This window comes from Schistocerca serialis, chromosome 2, assembly GCF_023864345.2.
Source record: "Schistocerca serialis cubense isolate TAMUIC-IGC-003099 chromosome 2, iqSchSeri2.2, whole genome shotgun sequence".
In the NCBI taxonomy this organism is placed as follows: Eukaryota; Metazoa; Arthropoda; class Insecta; order Orthoptera; family Acrididae; genus Schistocerca; species Schistocerca serialis.
Genome location: NC_064639.1, coordinates 806,530,559 through 806,556,613, shown reverse-complemented (window position 1 = coordinate 806,556,613; position 26,055 = coordinate 806,530,559). Strand labels below are relative to the sequence as shown.

At 40.2% G+C, this 26,055-nt stretch overlaps 1 protein-coding gene across 1 annotated transcript in view; it reads left to right on the top strand.

The window, feature by feature from the left end:
- Window positions 1–26,055, top strand: part of LOC126456438 (calcitonin gene-related peptide type 1 receptor-like) — a 218,228-nt gene that overhangs the window by 408 nt on the left and 191,765 nt on the right. The window contains exon 2 of the mRNA XM_050092188.1: window positions 197–303. Coding sequence (XP_049948145.1) covers window positions 197–303 — 107 coding nt within the window. The remainder of the gene's footprint in view (window positions 1–196; window positions 304–26,055) is intronic.

The following is a 26,055-nucleotide window of genomic DNA, read 5'->3' as shown; positions in this document are numbered from 1 at the left end:
TGTATACTTTGTTCTTCTCTGCAGATGTTATTTTGTCAAAGGGTTCCAAACTGTGATCCACGAAGGAGGTATTTTTTTCCTTAATTATTTTAAATTCGTGAACAGTTTGTTGCTTTACTTGTATAGCTTGTAAGCTAATACATAAAGTGAAGTTCAAACAGGTACACTGAATAATAACTGGAAACTTCTTTCACAGGCCAGGCGTTCAAGGTGTGTCTCGAGAATGGCTCGTGGTTCAGACACCCGGAGTCTGGGTCAGAATGGTCCAATTACACCACCTGTGTAGACATGGATGACCTGCAGGTTGGTACCATACCTAGACACTTATAACTAGAATTCAGTGCAGGGGATATTTACTACAAATATCTTATGCCTAATGCCTTGGAATGAAACTTTTATTTCGCAGCTGAGTGCACGCTGTTCTGTAACTTTATGACAGGTTAAAACTGTATAGCATTCAGTCCGACACACGATTTCAGTCTCCACTTGATGTCCTACTACCTACATTTAAGGAGCGTAGGAATAATTACTATCTGTATGTTCCCACATGTGAGCTAATGTTCTTTATCTAATGAGCTTTATGGGACAGTCCGACGGAGGAAGCACAATAGATCGAAAGTTATTCGCGAGTATCCGTTTTATAAATTTATGCAATATTACTTTCGAAGAATGTCACGTTTCTTCTGAAGAATCCTATGTAAGTCTCTGTTAAGCTTTCTTGTGGGTTATACCGATCTGATAGCATCATAGGAAGGCATCTCCGTAATCGTTCCGCGTCTATTGGACGGTTACCATTAAAATGCAGCTACTCACGTAGATACAGTGTGGGCTGTAGCTATCGTATGGCAGCGAAACTGGGTAGATATGGTAATTCTTTGATACGCAACCACTTCACGCTGACAAAAAATTGGTTCAAATGGTTCAAATGGCTCTGAGCACTATGGGACTCAACTGCTGTGGTCATTAGTCCCCTAGAACTTAGAACTACTTAAACCTAACTAACCTAAGGACATCACACACACCCATGCCCGAGGCAGGATTCGAACCTGCGACCGTAGCAGCAGCGCGGCTCCGGACTGGAGCGCCTAGAATCGCACGGCCACCGCGGCCGGCGACAAAAAATTATTTCCCGTTTTGACGAGCAGGTGAAAAGGTTTGTATGACGGTATGACATACACGGTGTCATTTGTCGAGCCATAACGTGAGTGAAAAATATGGCTATCGAGTGAAACCGTTTTATGTGAATGACAGCAATTACAGTGCAGCATTGAGAGAGTCGCGCCGACTGAAAAGTCTGAGGATAGGCCCGATGTCATTAAATTGTTTAAAGAAGATCGTAATGGAATTCGAAAACACTGGTGGTCTTGGTGTGGCACCTGCAAGAGAACGGCTTCCTATCCCGTTGGAAGTCGCTGTCTAGGTTCTATTGCTGTAGCTGACGATGCAGCATGTGCCCCATCCCATGGTCAGCAGTACAGGAAATTTGGCGTTCTGTTTTACACAGGTACCCGTACAAGATCCAGACGGTGCAGCAATTGAAACCTCATGATCCGCAGCAAATCCTGAATTTACTCTTCGGTTTCTGGTATGCATCGCAGTTGATGACATGTGGCCGGACAATATTCTGTGGTGAACAGGCACATTTAACACTACAGGGTGCCGTGAATATACAGAACTGACGAACCTGCGACATTGTTAAACCGCATGCTGTACACGAAGAGCCATTCCACTCGCCTTAAGTGACAGTGTGGTGTGGATTCACAAGCACCTTTGTTCTCAGTTAGTCCTTCTTTGAAGAGAATACACATAGAAAGCCTGTCAGGTATATTGTGACGTCTACACGTTATCGAGATCTTGTACAGCACACGAGTCCTGCTTTGTAAGAGCGCAACCGTGTGAGAACCACAGTTTCCATGCAAGATGGGGCAGCACCTCATGTCGCACGCCCAGTGAGTATCTGCTTAATGTAATCTTCCCAGGAGATGTTATCTCCAGAGGTTTTCCAGATTCATGGCCTGGAAGATCAACTGATCTAAATCGATGTGACTTTTGGCTCTAGGGCATCTTAAAGAAAGCGTTTATCAGGGACACATACGGTCACTGTCAGATCTGAAGGCCAGCCTGCAGGAAAACGTTACTCAGACTACGCCAGAACTGCTGCAAGCAGCTGTTGATCGAGTCATTTTACGGATGCAGCATCTCGTTGACGTCTCCAGTAATCATACTGAACTAATTGTGTAAGCGGCAGTTAATAATAAAATTGACATTATACCCCTTTCACTTGTTTGTTCTCTTCTGCCGTGTCCAGTTCCTAACCCATTACGCATGGAAAAATTTATACACATCACAGTGTCAGATTTGCACCTGGAGGCCAAAATTGGAACTACTTTTTTTCAGCGTAAATTCGTTCTGCATTAACACATTAGAATATCTACCAAGTTCTGCTAGCATACGATAACACAGGCCAACGATGGAAAATCTTTTTTGCTGAAAGTACCTTATTCTTATGTTTCTTAGGGTGGGAAATCCAAATACGATACTGCATCGGCCCACCATTTCTTCACATTTTACAGATAAATTTATTAAATTAAGCGAGTTTTTAAAGAATTTAATAGCATTTTTAGTTAAAATAATTTAAAAAGGAGGTGCAATGAATGTAGATGACGCTGGTAGCACTTCTGTAAAATATTTGCTGGCAAAAAAAGGCACATTATATTTTTTGTAACAGATGGTGTTTTGTTTACTGTCAGCCTAACCTCACTTTCCCATTTTCCGTACATGTGCTCAGTACAATGTCTAATCGAGGTTGTAGAAACCCTGCTGACAGTTTTTGTTATATTTGTGGTGAATTTGTGATTAAGAAACACCAAACAAAGATTACAGACTTGTGAAAAAGGTTTATCTATCATACTTTGGATCTAAACTTGGTGATCAAGATAAATCTTGGGCGCCACATAAGGTATCTTATGTGTGTGTCGAAGATCTGAGAAAATGGTCCAAAAAGGAGAAAAAAGAATAGATTTGCTGTTTCTGTGATATGGAGGAAACCAAGAAATCGTTCTGAAGATTGGTCCTTTTGCAGTGTTGATATTACAGGCCAGAATTCGAAAAACACGAAGGTAATAAGCTAATCTAACCTTCCGACCAGTAGGGCATGATGTAAAATTGCCAGTTCCTGAACCACCAGATGATTTAAATTCTATTCCAATACAAGTATTTTCTGATGTACAATGTGATTTAGATGACCCAAATGATGATGAATTCCATTGTAATACAGAAGGTCTAGAGCCCACATTTTTACTCAGACCGAGCTTAACAATTTGGTTAGGGGTCTGGGCTTAACGAAAGAAAAAGCTGAATTGCTCAGCTCTAGATTAAAAGAAAAGAACTAATTGGCAGTTGGAACCAGCATATACATGCATGGAAAGAGAGAGCAGCAATTTTCCAAGTTTTTTCAACAAGGTGACCACAACGGAGGGATATCTGTTGAGAGGCCAGACAAATATGTGGTTCCTGAAGAGGGACAGCAGCCTTTTCAGTAGTTGCAGGGGCAACATGCTGGATGATTGACTGATCTGGCCTTGTAACATTAACCAAAACGGCCTTGCTGTGCTGGTACTGCGAACGGCTGAAAGCAAGGGGAAACTACAGCCGTGATTTTTACCGAGGACATGCAGCTTTACTGTATGATTAAATGATGATGGCGTCCTCTGGGGTAAAATATTCCGGAGGTAAAATAGTCCCCCATTCGGATCTCCGGGCGGGGACTACTCAAGAGGACGTCGTTATCAGGAGAAAGAAAACTGGCGTTCAAGGGATCGGAGCGTGGAATGTCAGATCCCTTAATCGGGCAGGTAGGTTAGAAAATTTAAAAAGGGAAATGGATAGGTTAAAGTTAGATATAGTGGGAATTAGTGAAGTTCGGTGGCAGGAGGAACAAGACTTTTGGTCAGGTGATTACAGGGTTATAAATACAAAATCAAATAGGGGTAATGCAGGAGTAGGTTTAATAATGAATAAAAAAATATGAGTGCGGGTTGGCTACTACAAACAGCATAGTGAACGCATTATTGTGGCCAAAATAGATACAAAGCCCATGCCTACTACAGTAGTACAAGTTTATATGCCAACTAGCTCTGCAGATGATGAAGATATAGATGAAATGTATGACGAGATAAAAGAAATTATTCAGGTAGTGAAGTGAGACTAAAATTTAATAGTCATGGGTGACTGGAATTCGTCAGTAGGAAAAGGGAGAGAAGAAAACATAGAAGGTGAATATGGATTGGGGGGAAGAAATGAAAGAGGAAGCCGCCTTGTAGAATTTTGCACAGAGCATAACTTAATCATAGCTGACACTTGGTTCAAGAATCATAAAAGAAGGTTGTACACCTGGAAGAATCCTCGAGATACTAAAAGGTATCAGATAGATTATATAATGGTAAGACAGAGATTTAGGAACCAGGTTTTAAATTGTAAATCTTTCCAGGGGCAGATGTGGATTCTGAACACAATCTATTGGTTATGAACTGCAGATTGAAACTGAAGAAACTGCAAAAAGGTGGGAATCTAAGGAGATGGGACCTGGATAAACTGAAGGAACCAGAGGTTGTAGAGAGTTTCAGGGAGAGCATAAGGGAACAATTGACAGGAATGGGGGAAATAAATACAGTAGAAGCAGAATGGGTAGCTCTGAGAGATGAAGTAGTGAAGGCAGCAGACGATCAAGTAGATAAAAAGGCGAGGGCTAATAGAAATCCTTGGGTAACAGAAGAAATATTGAATTTGATTGATGAAAGGAGAAAATATAAGAATGCAGTAAATGAAGCAGGCAAAAAGGAATACAAACATCTCAAAAATGAGATCGACAGGAAGTGCAAAATGGCTAAGCAGGGATGGCTAGAGGACAAATGTAAGGATGTAGAGGCTTGTCTCACTAGGGGTAAGATAGATACTGCCTACAGGAAAATTAAAGAGACCTTTGGAGAGAAGAGAACCACTTGTATGAATATCAAGAGCTCAGATGGCAACCCAGTTCTAAGCAAAGAAGGGAAGGCAGAAAGGTGGAAGGAGTATATAGAGGGTTTATACAAGGGCGACGTACTCGAGGAAAATATTATGGAAATGGAAGAGGATGTAGATGAAGACGAAATGGGAGATAAGATACTGCGTGAAGAGGTTGACACAGCACTGAAAGACCTGAGTCGAAACAAGGCCCCGGGAGTAGACAACATTCCATTAGAACTACTGATGGCCTTGGGAGAGCCAGTCATGACAAAACTCTACCATCTGGTGAGCAAGATGTATGAGACAGGCGAAATACCCTCAGACTTCATGAAGAATATAATAATTCCAATCCCAAAGAAAGCAGACGTTGACAGGTTACCGAACTATCAGTTTAATAAGTCACAGCTGCAAAATATTAACGCGAATTCTTTACAGACGAATGGAAAAACTGGTAGAAGCGGACCTCGGGGAAGATCAGTTTGGATTCCGTAGAAATGTTGGAACACGTGAGGCAATACTAACCTTACGACTTATCTTAGAAGAAAGATTAAGAAAAGCCAAACCTACGTTTCTAGCATTTGTAGACTTAGAGAAAGCTTTTGACAGTGTTAACTGGAATACTCTCTTTCAAATTCTGAAGGTGGCAGGTATAAAATACAGCGAGCGAAAGGCTATTTACAATTTGTACAGAAACCAGATGGCAGTTATAAGAGTCGAGGGGCATGAAAGGGAAGCAGTGGTTGGGAAAGGAGTGAGACAGGGTTGTAGCCTCTCCCTGATGTTATTCAATCTGTATATTGAGCAAGCAGTAAAAGAAACAAAAGAAAAATTCGGAGTTGGTATTAAAATTCATGGAGAAGAAGTAAAAACTTTGAGGTTCGCCGATGACATTGTAATTCTGTCAGAGACAGCAAAGGACTTGGAAGAGCAGTTGAACGGAATGGACAGTGTCTTGAAAGGAGGATATACGATGAACATCAACAAAAGCAAAACGAGGATAATGGAATGTAGTCAAATTAAATCGGGTGATGCTGAGGGAATTAGATTAGGAAATGAGACACTTAAAGTAGTAAAGGAGTTTTGCTATTTAGGGAGTAAAATAACTGATGATGGTCGAAGTAGAGAGGATATAAAATGTAGACTGGCAATGGCAAGGAAAACGTTTCTGAAGAAGAGAAATTTGTTAACATCGAGTATAGATTTAAGTGTCAGGAAGTCGTTTCTGAAAGAATTCGTATGGAGTGTAGCCACGTATGGAAGTGAAACATGGACGATAACTAGTTTGGACAAGAAGAGAATAGAAGCTTTCGAAATGTGGTGCTACAGAAGAATGCTGAAGATAAGGTGGGTAGATCACGTAACTAATAAGGAGGTATTGAATAGGATTGGGGAGAAGAGAAGTTTGTTGCACAACTTGACTAGAAGAAGGGATCGGTTGGTAGGAAATGTTTTGAGGCATCAAGGGATCACAAATTTAGCATTGGAGGGCAGCATGGAGGGTAAAAATCGTAGAGGGAGACCAAGAGATGAATACACTAAGCAGATTCAGAAGGATGTAGGTTGCAGTAGGTACTGGGAGATGAAGTAGCTTGCACAGGATAGAGTAGCATGGAGAGCTGCATCAAACCAGTCTCAGGACTGAAGACCACAACAACAACAACAAGGTGGTTTAGTTTACTGCTCTGACATTCCCAGTCTGGTGAATGAGTTTGGTATTGAATACAAAAAGGAAGACTGGAGGCTGTTTATTGATTCATCCAAAACTAGTTTAAAGGCTGTTTTATTACACAATGGTAACATGTATCCATCTATACCTGTTGGACATTCTGTGCATATGAAAGAAAGCTATGAAAACCTAGAAATAGTGCTAAATAAAATAGGCTATTCTGCTCATGGTTGTATGATATGTGGCAATCTAAAAGTAACATGCATGCTCCTTGGTCAGCAAGGTGGCTTTACCAAATTTCCATTCTGTACATATGAAAGAAAGCTATTAAAACCTAGAAATAGTGCTAAATAATGCAAGATATTCTGCTCATGGTTGTATATGTGGCAATCTAAAAGTAACATGCATGCTCCTTGGTCAGCAAGGTGGCTTTACCAAATTTCCATGTTTCTTGTGTGAATGGAACAGTAGGGCTAGGAATCAACACTGGTGCAGAAAGAACTGGCCTGTGAGGGAGTGTTTAAAACCTAGTGAGAAGAACGTTCTACGCAAAAACCTTGTAGATCCAAAAAACGTACTCCTACCACCTCTACATATAAAGTTAAGCCTAATGAAACAGTTTGTAAAGGTCTTGCCTAAAGATGGACCATGTTTTAAGTATCTCTGCAAAAATTTCCACACCTTTCAGAAGCTAAACTAAAAGAAGGCGTCTTTGTCGGACCTGACATTAGAAAATTGATGTCTGATGTTAACTCTGAATCCACAATGACCTTAAATAAGAAAGAAGCATGGGTATCATTCAAGCAAGTAGTTAAAAAGTTATTAGGACATGAAAAACACCCAGAATATATTTGCAGTATAGCTACTATGTTAAAGAAGTTTAAAACTTTAGGATGTTTAATGAGCCTGAAAGTTCACTTCTTGAGCAGTCGCCTTGATTGCTTCCCAGACAATATGGGAGATGTTAGGAGCAAGGAGAGCGTTTTCACCAGGTCATTAAAGTGATGGAGAAACGCTACCAAGGCTGCTGGAACACCAACATGATTGGGGACTAGTCTTGGTTACTTCACCGAGAAGTTCAACAAGCGACTCATCGTAGAAAAAACTACACAAGAAGTTTCAAAGAAAAAAGAGAAAGAAAATACAAACCAGTTCCAGCTGACAAGTGAAACCTCTATTAACACACATCATTGTTTTAAGTAGCTTAATGTAAATACAAACCATGCTTATGCTGAAAGAAAGGGTTTCATTAATTTCCTCGTTTACGTATAGCATAGGATTATTATACTGTATAATAAAAAGCATACTGCTTGAAAACTATGGGTGATAAAAAAACTAAGGCTAGATTTGGATTCAGCTCATAAAAATCTATAAAGATCAGCTATCAAAGCAAAAAAGCTTTTCAAAATTTTTTTTTCTCGTTGGCCTGTGTAATTAGAGGCCACATAGAACCTCTGCGAGTAGCTGCACTTTAATTATAATCACCCGGTAAGTGTTTGACAAGGAATCGAAATGCTGGAGCCATATTCCACAATTGGCAGCACTAACGTCTATTATTCGCTTTCATGTACCGATGCAATCCACTTTCCTAGAACCTTTGCAACAAATGAAGTTCCCCATCTACTTGCCACCCCAATATTCGTTTTAAATGTTCGTCCCCCTCTATGGCGTTTCTTAGTATCATCCTCAATAAGTCACATCAAGCAACGAGCTCGAGAAATTGTCCACTAATTTTGTAATTGGCTGTTATTAGATCCTTCCTCTTTGTTGTGAACAAAATCTTGTTCTTATTCATATATAAACGGATCTGGCATTCGTTGCACCAACAGGTAATAATTTTCAAGTCGTTCGGTACTTACTAACGACAATCCATCAACAGCACTCTGCTGTAGAAAACACCATCGTCAGCGAACTGGCTGATAGTGTTGCTAAGCGTATCCGATAAATAATGTGTTTCATTTGAAATTATTAGCGATCCTATTACTATTCCTTCGAGCACATCCGACGTTACCTTCATTCCTGTTAAACATTCGACGCCCAGGAGGACGTACTGGGTTCTGATAGTCAATTACATATTTGTGAAGACAGCCGGTATGATATTTATGCTCGTTACCTGTCGGTAGCGTGGTACAATATCGAACGCTTTTTTGAAATCTAATACTTGCACAGAGTGAAAAGTGAAACTTCGGTGCCACTTAAAATTCAGTGCATCATATTAGGACATGTAGAAGGAATACGCCAGAACACGCCTTTAATGTATATTAAAAGGAGCTGTCTGTAGCAGTAAGTGGAGTAGTAGCAGTGCATGATCAGTGATATCAGAAACCTACCTTCTGATTCTGTGTATTCGTCGTCCATCCGCACATTCTCAACCTGTTGAAACCTACCTCCCCTCACCTGGTCTGCATTCATTCTTACTTTGCGCTAGAGTGGCATAATTACTGTTAGCATTACTCCAACATAATTCAAGAAGAGGATTCTATGAACTATATTGTCGAGGCTCTACGTCCTCCAGTTGGCTGGCAGTTGCTATCTACGTTCTCAGTTATTTAATGGATTTATTCCAATTTCTATTATAATCTACAGTTCTTAACCTCTGCAGGTCCTTCTAGTACCATGGAAGTTATTCTGTGATGTATTAACAGACATCCTATCATCCTGTCACTTCGCATTATGTTTTCCACATATTCCTTTCCTCACCGTTTGTGTGAAGAACTTCCTCATTGCTTACCTTATCAGTTCACCTAATTTTCAACATTCTACTGTAGCACCACGTCATGGGCTGTGCGGCTGGTCCCGGCGGAGATTCGAGTCCTCCCTCGGGCATGGGTGTGTTTGTGTTTGTCCTTAGGATAATTTAGGTTAAGTAGTGTGTAAGCTTAGAGACTGATGGACCTTATCAGTTAAGTCCCATGGAATTTCACACTCATTTGAACATTTTGCAGCACCACATCTCAAATGCTTCGATTCTCTCCTGTTCCGGTATACCCATCGTTCATGCTTCACGACCATAAGATACTGTGCTCCAAACGTACATTCTCAGCAACTTCTTCCTCAAATTAAGGCCTATGTTTGATACTAGTAGACCCCTCTCGGCCAGAAATGCCCTTTTTGCCTATGCCAGTTTATTTTTGATATTCTCCTCGCTCCTTTCATCAAATGGCTCTGAGCACTATGGGACTTAACTTCTAAGGTCATCAGTCCCCTAGAACTTAGAACTACTTAAACCTAACTAACCTAAGGACATCACACATATCCATGCCCGAGGCAGGATTCGAACCTGCGTTTGTAGAGGTCGGGTGGTTCCAGACTGTAGCACCTAGAATCGCTCGGCCACCCCGGCCGGCGCTCCTTCCATCAATGATTATTTTGATGCCCAGACAGCAGAATTCCTTAACTTCATCTACTTCGTGACCATCAATCCTGATGTTAAGTTTCGCTCTGTTCTCATTTCTGCTACTTCTAATTACTTTCGCCTGTGCCCAATACACAGTTCATTACATTCAGCAGATCCTGCAATTCTTTTTCGCTTTCATTGACAATAGCCATGTCATCAGCGAAACCTACCGATGATATCCTTTCACCTTGAATTTTTTCTCCACTCTTGAAAATTTGTTCTGTTTCAGTTATTGCTTCTTCGATGTGCAGGGGCAGAAGACAACATCCCAGTCTTGCGCCCTTTTTAATCCGAGCACTTCGTACTTGGTCTTCCACTCTTATTGTTCTCTCTTGGCTGTGCGTGTTGTATATTACCCATCTTTACCTAGAGTTTACCGTTATTTCTTCTCATATTTTCCAGCATCGTGCACCATCTGACGTTTAGAACGCTTTTCCAGGTCGACATATCCTATGAAGATATGTTGATATTTCTTTTGTCTTGCTTCCATTATCAACTGCAGCGTCGTAATTGCCTCTCTGCTGCCTGTACCTTTCCTAAAGCCAAACTGATCGTCATCCAACACTCCCTTTTATTTTCCATTCCTCTGTATATTATTCTTGTCAACAACAGCATATACTGTTAGCTGCTTGTGCGATAATTCTCGCACTTGTCAGCTTTTGCAATCTTCGGTATCGTGTGATGTTGTTTTTTCAATAGTAAGATGGTATATCACCAGACTCATACATTCTACATAATAAGGTGAAAAGACGTTTTGGTTCCACTTACTCCAATGATTTTAGAAATTAGGATCCGGTGTTATCCACCACTTCTGGTTTATTCGGTCTTAAGACTTCCAAAGCTCTTTTAAATTCTGATTCTAATACTGGATCCCCCACCTCTTCTGTGTCGACCCCTGTTCCTTCTTCTATCACATCAGACAAATCTTCCCGCTCATAGAGGCCTTCGATGTACCCTTTCCACCTACCCCCTCTCTCCTCCGCATTTAGCAGTGGAATTTCCATTGCACTTTTTATGTTTCCACCATATATTTTAATACTGTTTTGACTTTTCTATATGCTGAGTCAATCCTCCCGACAGTGATTTCTTTTTCGAATTCATCACTTTTTTCATGCAACCATTTAGTCTTAACTTCCCTGAACTTCCTATTTATCTCATCCCTAAGTGACTTGTATTTATGTATTCCTGGTTTTCCCTGAACATTTTTGAACTTGACATGTGAAATAATCGGGTATACATCCGCCAGTAGACCCGATTATTCCACATGTCAAGATCTCGCCGGGAAAGCCTGAAGAGTTACATTTTTGAACTTCTTTGTTTCGTCGATAAGCTGAAGTATTTGTTCGGTTACGCATGGTTTCTTGGCAGTTACTGTACTTGTATCTACGCTTTTCTCTCTGCCTTCTGTGATTGCTACTTTTAGAGATGTCCTTTTCAATTGAACTGCCTACTGAGCTATTCATTATCGCAGTATTTGCAGCCGCAGAGAACTTCAAGCGTATCACTTCATTCCTTAATATTTCCGTTTCCCACTTCTTTTGCGCACTGATTATTCCTGACTAGTCTCTTAAAGTTCCCATTTCTCTCAGCCTTTTCTTAGTATTCCGCCTCCTCTTGTGATTCTTATTACTAGCTGAAATTAATTTCAGAATTCAATTAACCTTTCTTCCCTCTTACTAGCTGAAATTAATTTCAGAAGCGGTAGCGATCCGAAGTTCGGTTTAATGATCGGTTTTCGCCGATAAAAACTAAATTAAACAGAGTACATGATGATAGTCTTCTTCTCTTACTTTACGGACTCGATTACTTTAGTTTTAGGGTATTAGTGTGGTTAGTGAGATAGCATATTTGTGCTGTAGCTGAAGGGTATGCCATACTGTCTACCACATGCTTCTAAATTATAATTTAGAGACAATTTAAAACAGCTTACGACCGTGATTTCAATGAGAATAAGTTTGTAAACGTACAGCAAGGTAGGCTGTGCTGAGAAATAATTGTTAAGAAAAAGTCCGATACATTGCACCGAATCAGAGTTAATTAGCGCAGAAGTTAGACAATCAGGCAGTTGCACGAGTAAATTCAAACGGCCTACCAGATAATATTAGTGTCAGTTGCTCTCAAAGCGTAGATGCTATCCTTACTACCTCGCCACGTCCAATTTTTGTATCACTGTCTTGTTCGGTTTTAGGTCACTAAATGAAGCACACTGTTTGGCGACGCGGTCTCTGGAACACAGTTTGAATTTGCGCCTGTAACGTCCTGATTCGCTTATTTCAATGCTAATCAACTCGGAAACGGCGCAACATATTTCTTTTACCCTTGTCAATTATTTCTCTGCACTATCTACCCTCTACCATTCATACAAGCTTTTCAGATTCTTTCTAACCACCCTGTAAAATGAAAGATAGCGCAGCAGGTTCCCCATCAAGAGGTCTGATTCGAATGTTAGTTGGTTATGAAAACACCACGTTATGCTCCTGTAATAAGGAGAAACGTCTACATGTTTGTATTCGACAATAGCAAGGACATGGGCTATCCAGACTGCAGTTTATCGTTCCGTGATGCTGTTACTAGTGTTGCTGGTGTCTCACCACTGTCAGGCAAATACAGAGCTGCTGGTTTCAAGAGTACCATACAGCAGCTTATCGCCCCATGTGATTAGCGCCAGAGAGGACAGACATGTTCACTCCATTATGCAAGATCGGACAACCACATTACGTATCCTGTGGCAAGAAACAGGCTAGTGTCAACAGGAATAGTGCGATGACGTTTGGAGCACCATAGACCGTCAACTACTTGATTGTCGTTGAGACTTCCCTTGAGCAGTAGTAGAAGAAACATGTCGGAAAGGTATACGTAGTGACAACAATTGACACTGCTGTTACACCATACCGTCTTCTCTGGTGACTTCCGGCCTTTCGTAGTACGTTCGCTAGACGAAAAAAAATTTGTTCAAATGGCTCTAAGCACTATGGGACTTAACATCTGACACACTGGACTCGCATTCGGGAGGACGACGGTTCGATCCCGTCTCCGGCCATCCTGATTTAGGTTTTCCGTGATTTCCCTAAATCGTTTCAGGCAAATGCCGGGATGGTTCCTTTGAAAGGGCACGGCCGATTTCCTTCCCAATCCTTCCCTAACCCGAGCTTGCGCTCCGTCTCTAATGACCTCGTTGTCGACGGGACGTTAAACACTAACCACCACCACCACTTAACATCTGAGGTCATGAGTCCCCTAGACTTAGAACTACTTAAACCTAACTAATCTAAGGACAGCACAGACATCCATGCCCGAGGCAGGATTCGAAGCTGCGAACATAGTAGCATCGCTGTTCCGGACTGAAGCGTCAAGAACGCCTCGACCGCAGCGGCCGGCGCTAGATGAAAGATCCGTACCTAAAGACTGCACAGGTCACACCAATATTCAAGAAAGGTAGTAAGAGCCATCCACTAAATTACAGGCCCATATCATTTATATCTATATGCAGCAGGATTTTGGAACATATGTTGTGTTCGAACGTTATGAATTACCTCAAAGAAAACGGTCTGTTGACACACAATCAACACGGATACAGAGAACATTGTTCTTGTGAAACAGAACTAGCTCTTTACTCACACGAAGTGTTGGGTACCCTTGACAAGGAACTTCAGATGGATTTCGTATTTCTGGATTTTGACACTGTACCCGCAGAAGTGGCCTGTAGTGAAATTGCGTGCTTATGTAATGTGTTGTTGTTGTGGCCTTCAGGCTAAAGACTGGTTTCATGCAGCTCTCCATGCTATTCTATCCTGTGCAAGCTTCTTCTTCTCCAAGTAACTACTGCAACCTACATCCTTCTGAATCTGCTTAGTGTATTCATCTCTTGGTCTTCCTCTAAGATTTTTACCCTCCACACTGTCCTCCAATACTTAACTGGTGCCTCGATGCCTCAGAACATGTCCTACGGACAGATCCCTGCTTCTAGTCAAGTTGTGCCACAAACTCCTCTTCTCCCCAATTCGATTCAGTACCTTATCATTAGTTAAATGTTCTACCCTTCTAAGCTCCAGCATTCTTCTGTAGCAACACATTTCGAAACCTTCTATTCTCTTTTAGTCTAAACTATTTATTGTCCATGTTTCGATTCCATACATGGCTACACTCCACACAAATACTTTCAGGAAAGACTCCCTGACACTTAAATCTATACTTGACGTTGACAAATATCTCTTCTTCAGAAACGCTTTCTTTGCCATTACTTGTCAACATTTTACATCCTCTCTACTTCGACCACCATCAGTTATTTTGCTCCCCAAATAGCAAAACTCATTTACTACTTTAAGCGTCTCATTTCGTAATCTAATACCTTCAGCATCACCCGATTTAATTCGACTACATTCCATTATCCTCGTTTTGCTTTTGTTGAAGTTCATCTTATATCCTCCTTTCAAGACACTGTCCATTCCATGCAGCTGCTCTTCCAGGTTCTTTGCTGTCTCTGACAGAATTATGATGTGATCAGCGAACCTCAAAGTTTTTATTTCTTCTCCATGGATTTTATTTCCTACCCAAAATTTTTCTTTTGTTTCCTTTACTGCTTGCTCAATATACAGATCGAATAACATTGTGGATAGGTTACAACCCTGTTTCACTCCCTTCCCAACTACTGCTTCCCTTTCATACCCCTCGACTCTTATAACTGCCATCTGGTTTCTGTACAAATTGTAAATAGCCTTTCGCGCTGTGTATTTTACCCCTGCCACCTTCAGAATTTGAAAGAGTGTGATCTAGTCAACATGGTCAAAAGCTTTCTCTAAGTCTACAAATGCTAGAAAAGTAGGTTTGCCTTTCCTTAATCTACCTTCTAAGATAAGTCGTAAGGTCCGTATTGCCTCACGTGTTTCAACATTTCTATGGAATCCAAACTGATCTTCCCCGAGGTCGGCTTCTACCTTTTCTTCCATTCGTCTGTAAAGAATTCGTGTTAGTATTTTGCAGTCATGATCTATTAAATTGATAGTTCGGTAACCTGTCAACGCCTGCTTTCTTTGGGATTGGAATTATTATATTCTTCTTGAAGTCTTAGGGTATTTCGCCTGTCTCATACATCTGGCTCACCATGTGGTAGAGTTACGTCAGGGTTGGGTCTCCCAAGGCTATCAGCAGTTCTAATGGAATGTTTTCTACTACCGGGGTCTTGTTTCGAGTTAGGTCTTTCAGTGCTCTGGCAAATTCTTGACGCAGTATGATATCTCCCATTTCATCTTCATCTACGACCTCTTCCATTTCCATAATATTGCCCTCAGGTACATCGCACTTATGTATATCCTCTATGTACTCCTTCCACCTTTCTGCTTTCCCCTCTTTGCTTAGAACTGGTTTTCCGTCTGACCTCTTGATATTTATACAAGTGGTTCTCTTTTCTCCAAAGGCCTCTATATTTTTCCCGTATGTTGTATCTGTATTACGACTAGTGATATATACCTTACATTTGTCCTCTAGCCATCCGTGCTTAGCCATTTTGCACTTCCTGTTGATCTCATTTTTGAGATGTTTGTATTCCTTTTCGCCTGCTTTATTTATTGTGTTTTTATATTTTCTCCTTTCATCGCTTTCTGAATATAGCAGGTGAACTAAATAGAAACCTAGTCCCAACAGGGAATCATATAGCGCTCGTAGAAAAAAGTGTTCCAAGACTGTTACCTGAAATGCTCCTCCATGATACTGACAAAAGGGAGATTGAGTTAATAATTAAATCACTAAATACCAAGAACTCTCATGTACAGGACGGGGTATCTAGCAGAATACTGAAGTATTGTTCTATGTATGTTAGCCCAGTACTTAGCCATATCTGCAACTTTTCCTTTAGGAGTGGTCAGTTTCCTGACCGAATAAAGTACTCGGTAGTGAAGCCACTGTATAAAAAGGGAGACAGGAATAATGTTGACAATTATAGACCTATTTCCATGCCATCGGTGTTTGCTAAAGTTATCGAGAGGGTTGTATATACAAGGTTACTGGAGCATTTAAATTCACATAATTTGCTGTCAAATGTACAGTTTGGTTTTAGAAATGGTTTAACAACTGAAAATGCTATAGTCTCTTTTCTCTGTGAGGTTTTGGACGGATTAAATAAAAGGTTGCTAACGCTAGGTGTTTTCTTTGATTCAACGAAGGCTTTTGACTGTGTTGACCACAAAATATTACTGCAGAAGTTGGACCATTATGGAGTAAGGGGAGTAGCTTACAATTGGTTCGCCTCTTACTTTAAGAACAGAAAGCAGAAGGTAATTCTCCGCAATATTGAGAATGGTAGTGATGCTCAGTCCCAATGGGGCACTGTTAAGTGGGGCGTTCCCTAAGGGTCGGCGCTGGGGCCACTGCTGTTTCCTATCTATATATATGATATGCCTTCTAGTATTACAGGTGATTCAAAAATATTTCTGTTTGCTGATGACACCAGCTTAGTAGTGAAGGATCTTGTGTGTAATATTGAAACAGTATCAAATAATGTAGTCCATGAAATAAGTTCGTGGTTTGTGGAAAATAATTTGATGCTAAATCAGAGTAAGACCTAGATTTTACAGTTTCTAACTCACAATTCAACAAGAACCGATATTTTGATCAGAGAGAATGGGTGTATTATAAGCGAGACAGAACAGTTCAAGTTCCTAGGCGTTCGGATAGATAGTAAGCTGTTGTGGAAACCCCATGTTCAGGATCTTGTTCAGAAACTAAATGCTGTTTTATTGACCATTAGAACAGTATGTGAAATAAGTGACAGTGAAACACGAAAAGTAGTCTACTTCGCATATTTTCATTCGCTTATGTCATATGGTATCATTTTTTGGGGTAATTCTTCTGATTCAAAAAGGGTATTTTTGCCTCATAAACGGGGTGTTCGAGCTATGTGTGGCGTAAGTTCGAGAACCTCTTGTCGACACCTATTCAATAGTCTGGGAATTCTGACATTGCCCTTACAGTATATATTTTCTTTAATGTCGTTTGTTGTTAGCAATATTAGCTTATTCCCAAGAGTTAGCAGCTTTCACTCAGTTAATACTAGGCAGAAATCAAATCTGCATGTGGAATGCACTTCCTTGACTCTTGTGCAGAAAGGAGTGCAGTACTCTGCTGCATCCATTTTCAGTAAGCTACCACAAGAACTCAAAAATCTTAGCAGTAGCCCAAACACTTTTAAGTCTAAACTGAAGAGTTTCCTCATGGCTCACTCCTTCTATTCAGTCGGGGAGCTCCTGGAAGAGCTGAAAAATTAAGCAAATTCTAGTGTTACAGTGTTGATTTTCTTTTTTTAAACTTACGAATTGTCGCCTAAATGTGTTTCTTATATTTCATTTTATCTGTTTCTAATATCGTGTTATAATTTCATGTATTGACTCGTTCCATGACCATGAAGACTTCTTCTTAATTTGGTCCCACGGAACAATAAATAAATAAATTAATTAAATTCAATATTTGTTCTGTTACCCAAGGTTTTCTACGATCCCTCGTCTTTTTACCTACTTGATCCTCTGCTGCCTTCACTATTTCATCTCTCAAAGCTACCTTTTCATCTTCTACTGTATTTATTTCCGCCTTTCTTGTCGATTGTTACCTAATACTCTCTCTCTGAAACTCTCTACAACCTCTGGTTCTTTCAGTTTATCCAGGTCCCATCTCTTTAAATTCCCACCTTTTTGCAGTTTCTTCAATTTTAATCTACAGGTCATAACCAGTAGATTGTGGTCAGAGTCTACATCTGACCCTGGAAATATCTTACAGTTTAAAACCTGGTTCCTAAATCTCTGTCTTACCGTTATATAATCTATCTGAAACCTTCTAGTTCTCCAGGCCTCTTCCACGTATACAGCCTTCACCTGGTTTACCAGGCGTTAGCTTTGATTAAGTTATGCTCTGTGCAAGACTGAAACAAGACTTTACAATTAATGAGGAAAACGAAGGCTATAAAACAAATAATGTAGTAGAAGAAGGCTACATATCCCAGCTTTGAGCCACACAGAAAATCTTGTGGCTCACAACAATAGCACATAACATGCTCAAAACTTACAGCTATCATCAAGTCAACGTCAGCCCAAAGTCCATAAACATCATGAAATACGCGTAGAAGCTAAGAATACAATAAATTTCCCCACAAGATGTATGATCACAAAGCTACAACTGTACTAAATCAACCAAACACAACTCATAAGATGCAGTGAAGAAACACCTAATAGCCCATATGCGACCTGTGGAATATGTCAGTTTGGGTCTAAGAACGTAACCCGCTAAAAATAGTATACAGACTAGTTGATTACAACGATTCAAACCATATAGAAACCTTTATTGTAATCAAGTCGTTTGCATATCATTTATAGCCCGTTACAGTTTTACCAAAATTGACATATTCCCCAGATTACAAGTGGTGTATTCGGTGTTCCTTGACTGCACCTCATGAGTTATGTTTGGTTGGTTTAGTACAGTTCTAGTTTTCTGACCTTTACGTCACTCTACATGTTATGGGGAATTTTATGATGTTCTTAGCAAATACGCCTATTTTATGATGTTGATGGGTTTTGTACTGATGTCAGTTTTATTATAGCTGTGAGTTCTGAGCATGTTATGTGCTACTGTTGTGTGTCACAAGTTTTACAGTGTGGCTCGAGACTCCTGACATATGTAGCCTTGTGCTACCACATTGTTTGTTTTACAGCCCTCGTTTTTCTCATTAATTGTAAAGTCTCGTTTCAGTATTTTTCCATTCCATGATTGGTTTATAGTACGAGGCCATTTAACAACTCCTTTTTCCGCTGCAGAGTGAAAATCTCATTCTGGAAACTCCTTTTTCGCTCATAATTGTTGCCCCTTTTTGCGTAGGTATGTTCCTTAATTAGTGTTCTTATACTTTGGTGTCTTGTTGGTTTTCGCACTCTTGCCTTACTTTTAACTTGTTTCATCCCCACACTACCTTTTACGATGCCAGTTCGTATTTGGACGGGTTCGTCATTTTAGAGATAGCTTGATAGTATGATACCATAGTCAGTCGAGCTTTTTGATGATTCCACCTAGTTAATAGGGATTTGAGGTCCTTGTTTGATCCACTCTAGTATTTGCCTGTCTATTGGCTCTGAGCACTATTGGACTCAACATCTTAGGTCATAAGTCCCCTAGAACTTAGAACTACTTAAACCTAACTAACCTAAGGACATCACACACACCCATGCCCGAGGCAGGATTCGAACCTGCAACCGTAGCAGTCCCGCGGTTCCGGACTGCAGCGCCAGAACCGCTAGACCACCGCGGCCGGCTGCCTGTCTATTAATTGGTGTTAGGGATACTAAGGCATATCTTTTTATTTTTTGATTTCGTTTATATTCGCTATGTATTTTATGAGTATTCTTCGGATGTTCTTTGCATACCGTTGTACACTTAATATTTTGTCAGCCGATGGGTTTCGTTTCTGATTGCGCTCTTGATGTTTTGACAAAAAGTGCTGATGTATCACCACATCTACATCTACACAGGTGACAGTATTGATATTAGGAAGAGGATAGATATGCACACTATTGTGCACATCGTAGGTTATATCGCAACGTTTTACATTGAATGAGGATTGATTTTCCTAATAACTGGGGCACTTTTCATCAGTTAAAGTATGTAGGTTTTTCATATAAAAAATACTTAAAAATAATAAATGTCAAAAAGATAGAAAGTGAAAAAAACAATAACAACACAAAAAACTAGACAAGTTTTATTCTTTCGTGTTTCTGATTTTTTTATATTGTTTATTTTTGGCTTTTCGTGATGTTTGACACATTCTCCTTTACGTCTGTGATATCAACATAGTTGCAATGCTAACCAGTATGTGTACATGTTTACTTTGTTGCGGTGTATGTGCATAGGTACTTATCTCAACGCTCCAAATTGCATCTCGTAGGTTTTATTTTCTTTATAGTCAACTGTCGTATGTCTTGATACATGTTTACTCGTTTTTTAATATGCGGGGGCCTGATGCTTGCATAATGATATACCGAAACTGGTTGTCTAAACTAAATAACTTCTAAAAACATACGGTAGCTCCGCGAGTTTCTTTGGTAAATATTTGATCGACCGCTGCCCTGTATCCACAATACATCAACAGGGATTCTCTATTACAGGATAGACACAGGTGGCGCTCTGCTAGATGTGCCACTACGTTATGTGTTGGCGGACGATGTCTGAAACATTGTCAGTATATCTACTAACCCCCAGGTGACATATCCGCCGTTAGATCAAAGTCGACGTCGTCTTTCCAGGTGTATTAATCTTTTTCTTTCTTGCAGTGAATATTGCATTTTATAAGTAAAAAAATTATTTTATCACTTAACTTATACACTTTCTCGTAAGAAAAACATTTACTTCTTATGCAAGTACAGTTTATCAGCACAAACATAAAAACATTGTTGTTATTTTGTACTCAATAGAACGTTTTTCATCATGATCATAGGTATTAGTTTCCTGTTATCATAAATATATGCGAAATTTGTTTATGAATAAAAAAATTTAACATAGGCTCGACAAAGTACTGAAGTGTTTTTTTTTTTTAGTTTTATCTTTTTCTTAAGGAAATTTCGTTTTCTTGGGCTATACGATAAATCCGTATTTTGTATCTTATTTCTAGCACAACATCCCCTTGTTTCACGTTACAAACCAATAATTTTCAACAAAAGCTTTACTAAACAGTGACAGTTTCGGTTTTGCTGTAAATACTGTTTAGGTTTAGGTAACAGAAAGGAGGTCAACTATGTAGAACAAACATTTTTGGTAGATAACGCGACCGTCTTTATATCCTCACTCAGTTTCTAGACAGTTCACCACTTTTAGTTTCTAGGGATACCTGGTAAGACACTCATCACATGCGTAAACAAAGCGATCTATGTGTGGTGAAACCCGAGAGCTATGCAACACATCTAAAGTACAGGTAATGCAGCTACGATCGTAACTGACCAAGTCCACTATCAAAACTACGGTACTCTACGTTTACTTGTGACAGTCTATGGTGGCCTACGTAGTTATACAACTCTAGCTCTTACATTTACCCATGTTTACGTACAATGTCCGCCTGAAACATAAACGTCTCCCAGCAAGCTACTTCCTTAGGCTCACGTGGTGGCAATGCACATGTCGTTCAGCATTTGGCTCGATCACTACACCATCTGTAAACACTTAACGAATCATCCGTGTTGCACACTGACGTGACTAATATTTTGTCAGCTGAAATTGTGTTCATTAACCCTGGAACAAAACGGTTTCAGTGGTTATGAAACACGTAGTTGAGCATCAGTTTTAAAACCACCAGACAAATTCCCGACAACCGACCATGTGCCTCAGACAATCAGACTATCTCCGCCTAATTCAGTATGTTTAGCAGCTGCTGTTTCTCTTCTGAAACTGTCTATTCCAGACGTTTGACGGAGATGAGCCCGTCATTACCAGCGAACGAGGAAGGAATAAAGACATGAAAACTTTGGAAATAGGTCTGTAGGCGTAAATGTTAACTCCCTTAGTCCCTTACAAGGGTATAGTGTTTAATATGCTGTACTTACTGGGTCGGTGGCTGCAGCAGATGTGACATCCTCCCGAGATTTTAGCGCCCCGTCTGCTCGACATTGTAGTGCAAATGGAGACCTACGCCACAGAGGTATATTCGTTGATTTACCACAGTAATAGAAATTAGATTCCTCTCACTGCTGTCTCAAACTTCGTTTGCTTACAACGTGTAGCTGCTTCATTAGCCCGATAAATTGCGCATTGTGTTATCATTCTCGTGCTGTTCGCAGCTACCAACCATCTCTGACTTGACATTACGACCTCTCTTGTCCAATGGTTACTCTTACATCTGACGCATGAACTTAGAGTTTTCTCTAAATGAAGGATATAGTACGGAGCCAACTTATCGTCAAGGAACCAGCGGAGAAAGTGGGGAAAAAAGTGACATTAAATTTAGTTTTATTTATTGATCGCGTCACGCGTTAATGCTGCCTGATGTTCCACACTATCTGTCATGATTGTTAGTAGGACTGCCGTCCGGCGGTAAATCGTAGCAGCCAGCAAATAACGAACGGTTTTCATTCTGTAACGATACGAAAATCCTTCCACTTTGACTACGCAGCCGATAATCGTACTTCATAACAATTGTAATGTACGAGCAAATGGTTCCGAAACCTACAGAATCAAAATGACTACATTGGGATAAACAAGTCACATTTTATAGCAAATGTTATCCGTCCAATACACGTACGCCTTGCCTCAACAATACTGATACCGATACTGTAGGTGCATCTACAACGGAGAATATTTGTTGAGAGGCCAGGCGAATGTGTGGTTCCCGAAAAGAGGCAGCAGCCTTTTTGTAGCTGCAGGGGCAACAGTCTGAATGATTGACTGATCTGGCCTTGCAACGTCAACCAGCATGACCTTCCTGTGCCGGCACTGAAAACGACTGAAGGTAATGGGAAACTATAGCCGTTATTTTTCCCGATGGCGTGCAGCTCTACTTCATGGTTAGATAGTGATGACATTTTCTTGGATAAAATATTCTAGACGTAAAATAATACGCCATACGGATCTCCGCGCAAGGTCCGCAGAAGGATGTCGTCATCAGGAAAAACAAAATAGCGTTACATAGGTCAGAGCATTGAATGTAAGATCCGTGAATCGGGTTGGTAGGTTCGACAATTTAAAAACGAAATGGGTAGACTGAAGTTAGATATGATGGGAATGAACAAGAGTCTGATCAGGTGAACAGAGGGTAACAAATACAAGATGAAATAGGAGTAGTTCAGGAATAGGTATAAAGAAGCATAAGAAAAAAGCAATGCAAGTGAGCTTCTATGTACAGCAAAGCAAACATTCTATCATAGCCATTATAGACACGAGGCTAACATCCAAAAGTGTAGAGCTAGTTTATTTGCCAACTAGCTAAGCAAATCAGTATCCCAAATTTATGTTTGCTGAGGAATCATTGAACATATTCACAGTTCGAATATAGTAAACTTTCTTGAGACTGCATTGTTTTAGAAAGCATCACTTGTGAAACTCAGCTTACCCTTTTCTCGCATGATATCCTGTGAACTATGGATGAAGGGCAACAGGCAGAGTTCATATTTCTAGATTTCCGGAAAGCATTTGACACGGTGCCCCAATGCAGGCTGTTAACGAAAGTACGAGCATATGAAATAACAGATATGTGAGTGTCTCGAAGACTTCTTAAATAATAGAACTCAGTATGTTGTCGTCGACGGCGACTGTTCATCAGAGACAAGGGTATCGTCAGGGGTGCCCCAGGAAAGTGTGACAGGGCCCCTGTTGTTCTCTGTATACATAAACGATTTGGCGAATAGGGTGGGCAGCAGTCTGCGGTTGTTTGCTGATGATGTCGTGATCTACGGTAAGCTGTCGAAGTTGAGTGGCTGTAAGAAGATGCAAGACACCTAGACAAAATTTCCAGTTGGTGTGATGAATGACAGCTGGACCTAAATGTGGAAAAATGTAAGTTAATACGGATGAGTAAGAAGATGAGACCTGTAATGGTAGTATACAGTATTACTAGTGTTCTGCTTGACACAGTCAATCCGTATAAATATCTGGGCGTAACGCTGCAACGCAATATGATATGGAACGGGCATGTGAAAACTGCGGCAGAGAAGGCGAATGGTCGACTTCGGTTTAATGGAGGATTTTAGGAAAGACTGGTTCCCCTGTAAAGGAGACCGCATAGACGCTGGTGCTACCTATTCTTGAGAACTGCTCGAGTGTTTGGGATCCTTAGCAGATCGGAATAAAGGAAGGCATCGAAGCAAGTTACTGAGGTGCTTCTGGAACTTCAATGGGAATCCCTGGTGGGAAGACGACGTTCTTTCCAAGAAACACTATTGAGAAAATTTAGAGAACCGGCATTTGACGCTGACTGCCACCAACATACACATTAAGACTGAAGAAACTGCAAAAGGAAGAAAATTAAGGGCATGGACCCGATTAATTCGAAAAAATAAGTGTTGTGAATTTCAAAGTGAGCATTAGTCAACGAGTAACTGGAACAGGGGAGAGAAAAGCAGTGAAAGACGAATGAGTATTTTTCGGAGATGGAATAGTAAAGACGGCAGAGGATCATATGAGTAAAAGGCAAGGTCTAGTAGAAATCCTTGGATATCACGCGGGATACTGAATTTAACTTACAAAAGGACAATATATAAAAGTGCAGCAAATGAAGCAGGCGAAAGGAATACAAAAGTCTAAGAAATGCAACTGACAGAAAGTGCAAAATGGCTAAGCAGGAACGGCTAATGGACAATTGCGAAACTGCAGAATAATGTATAACTAACGGAAAGATAGATACAGCCTATACGAAAATTACAGAAACATTTGGAGAAAAGAGAAGCTGCTACTGAATATCAAAGTGTCAGATGGAAGGCCAGTACTAAGCACAGGAAGGAGAGCTGAAATATGGAACAAATATATATAGAGGCTATACAAGGAAATGAACATGAAAACAGGATTATAGAAAGGGAAGAGGAAGTAGACAATGAAATGGATGACATGTTACTGCGAGAAGAATTTGACAGAGAACTGATAAAGCCAAGACAAAGCCTGTGGAGTAGGTGACATTCCCTCAGAATTTTGTAGATCCTTAGAAGAGCCAGACAAGATAAAACTATTACATCTGGTGCGTACGAATACCAAACAGACAAAATACCCTCTGATTTTAAGACGTAAGTAATCATTCCAGTTGCAAAAGAGGCAGGTCCTGATGGATGTGAATACTGCGGAACCATACGTTGAAATATGACTCATATACAGGCTTATGAAAAAACCTTGTGGAAACCGGTCTTACAGAAGATCAGTTTGAGTTACGAAGCTATGTACAAATGTGCGAGGCAGTACCGACCCTACGACTTATCTTACAAAATCGGTCGAAATAAATTTACGTTTATAGCATTTGGAGACTTAGAGAAAGATTTTGACGGCAGTGACCGGAACACACTCTTTGAAATTCGAAAAGTAGCAGAAGTAAAATACAGGGAATGAAATGTTATTTACAACTGACGGACATGAAAGAGGATCAGTAGTTTAGAAGGTACTGAGACAGGATTGTAGCCTATCCCTGATAGTTTTCAGGAAGGAAATTAAAATTCAGGGAGAAGAAACGAAAATCTTGAGGTTTACCATTGACATTGTAACTCTGTCAGAGACTGCGAAATACTTAGAAATGCTCAGTGTCTTGAAAGGAGGATATAAGTACAACACCAATAAAAGAAAATCATTGGTAATGGAAAGAAATCGAGTAAATCAGGCGATGCTGAGGAAGATAGCATAGGAAATGAGATACTAAGAATCGTATGTGAATTTCCCAATTTGAGCACCAAAATAACATCATGGTCGAAATAGAGACGATACATCATGCAGTCTGGCTATGGCAAGGAAAGCATACCTGAAAATGAAGGATTAGTTAACATTTGATATCGGCTCAATTGTTAGGAAACCTTTTCGGAAGGTATTTTTCAGCAGCGTAGCCTTCTGCTGAAATGAAACATGGACAATCAGCAGTTCAGGCAAGAAGAGAGTAGAAGCTTTTGCAATGTGGTGCTACAGAAGAATCCTGAATATTGGATGGGTAGATCGCGTAATTAATGAGGAGCTACTGATACGAATAGGCGAGGAAAGAAATTTATGGCAAAAGTTGACTAAAAAGAGGACGTATTTTGAGGCTTCACGGAATCAGCTGTTTGGTGTTAGAGGAAAGTATGGGTGTAAAAATTGTAGAAGGGAACAAAGGGATGAATACAATAAACTGCTTCATATGAACGTAAGTTATAGTAACTCGAATATATAGAGGCTTGCACAGGATAGACTAGTGTTGAGAACTGCATAAAACCGGACTCCAGACTGAAGACCACGACAGCAACACTAAAAATTCAATTTGGTGCTGTCTTGTCTCGGTGAATACGTTACAACGGATGACAAAATT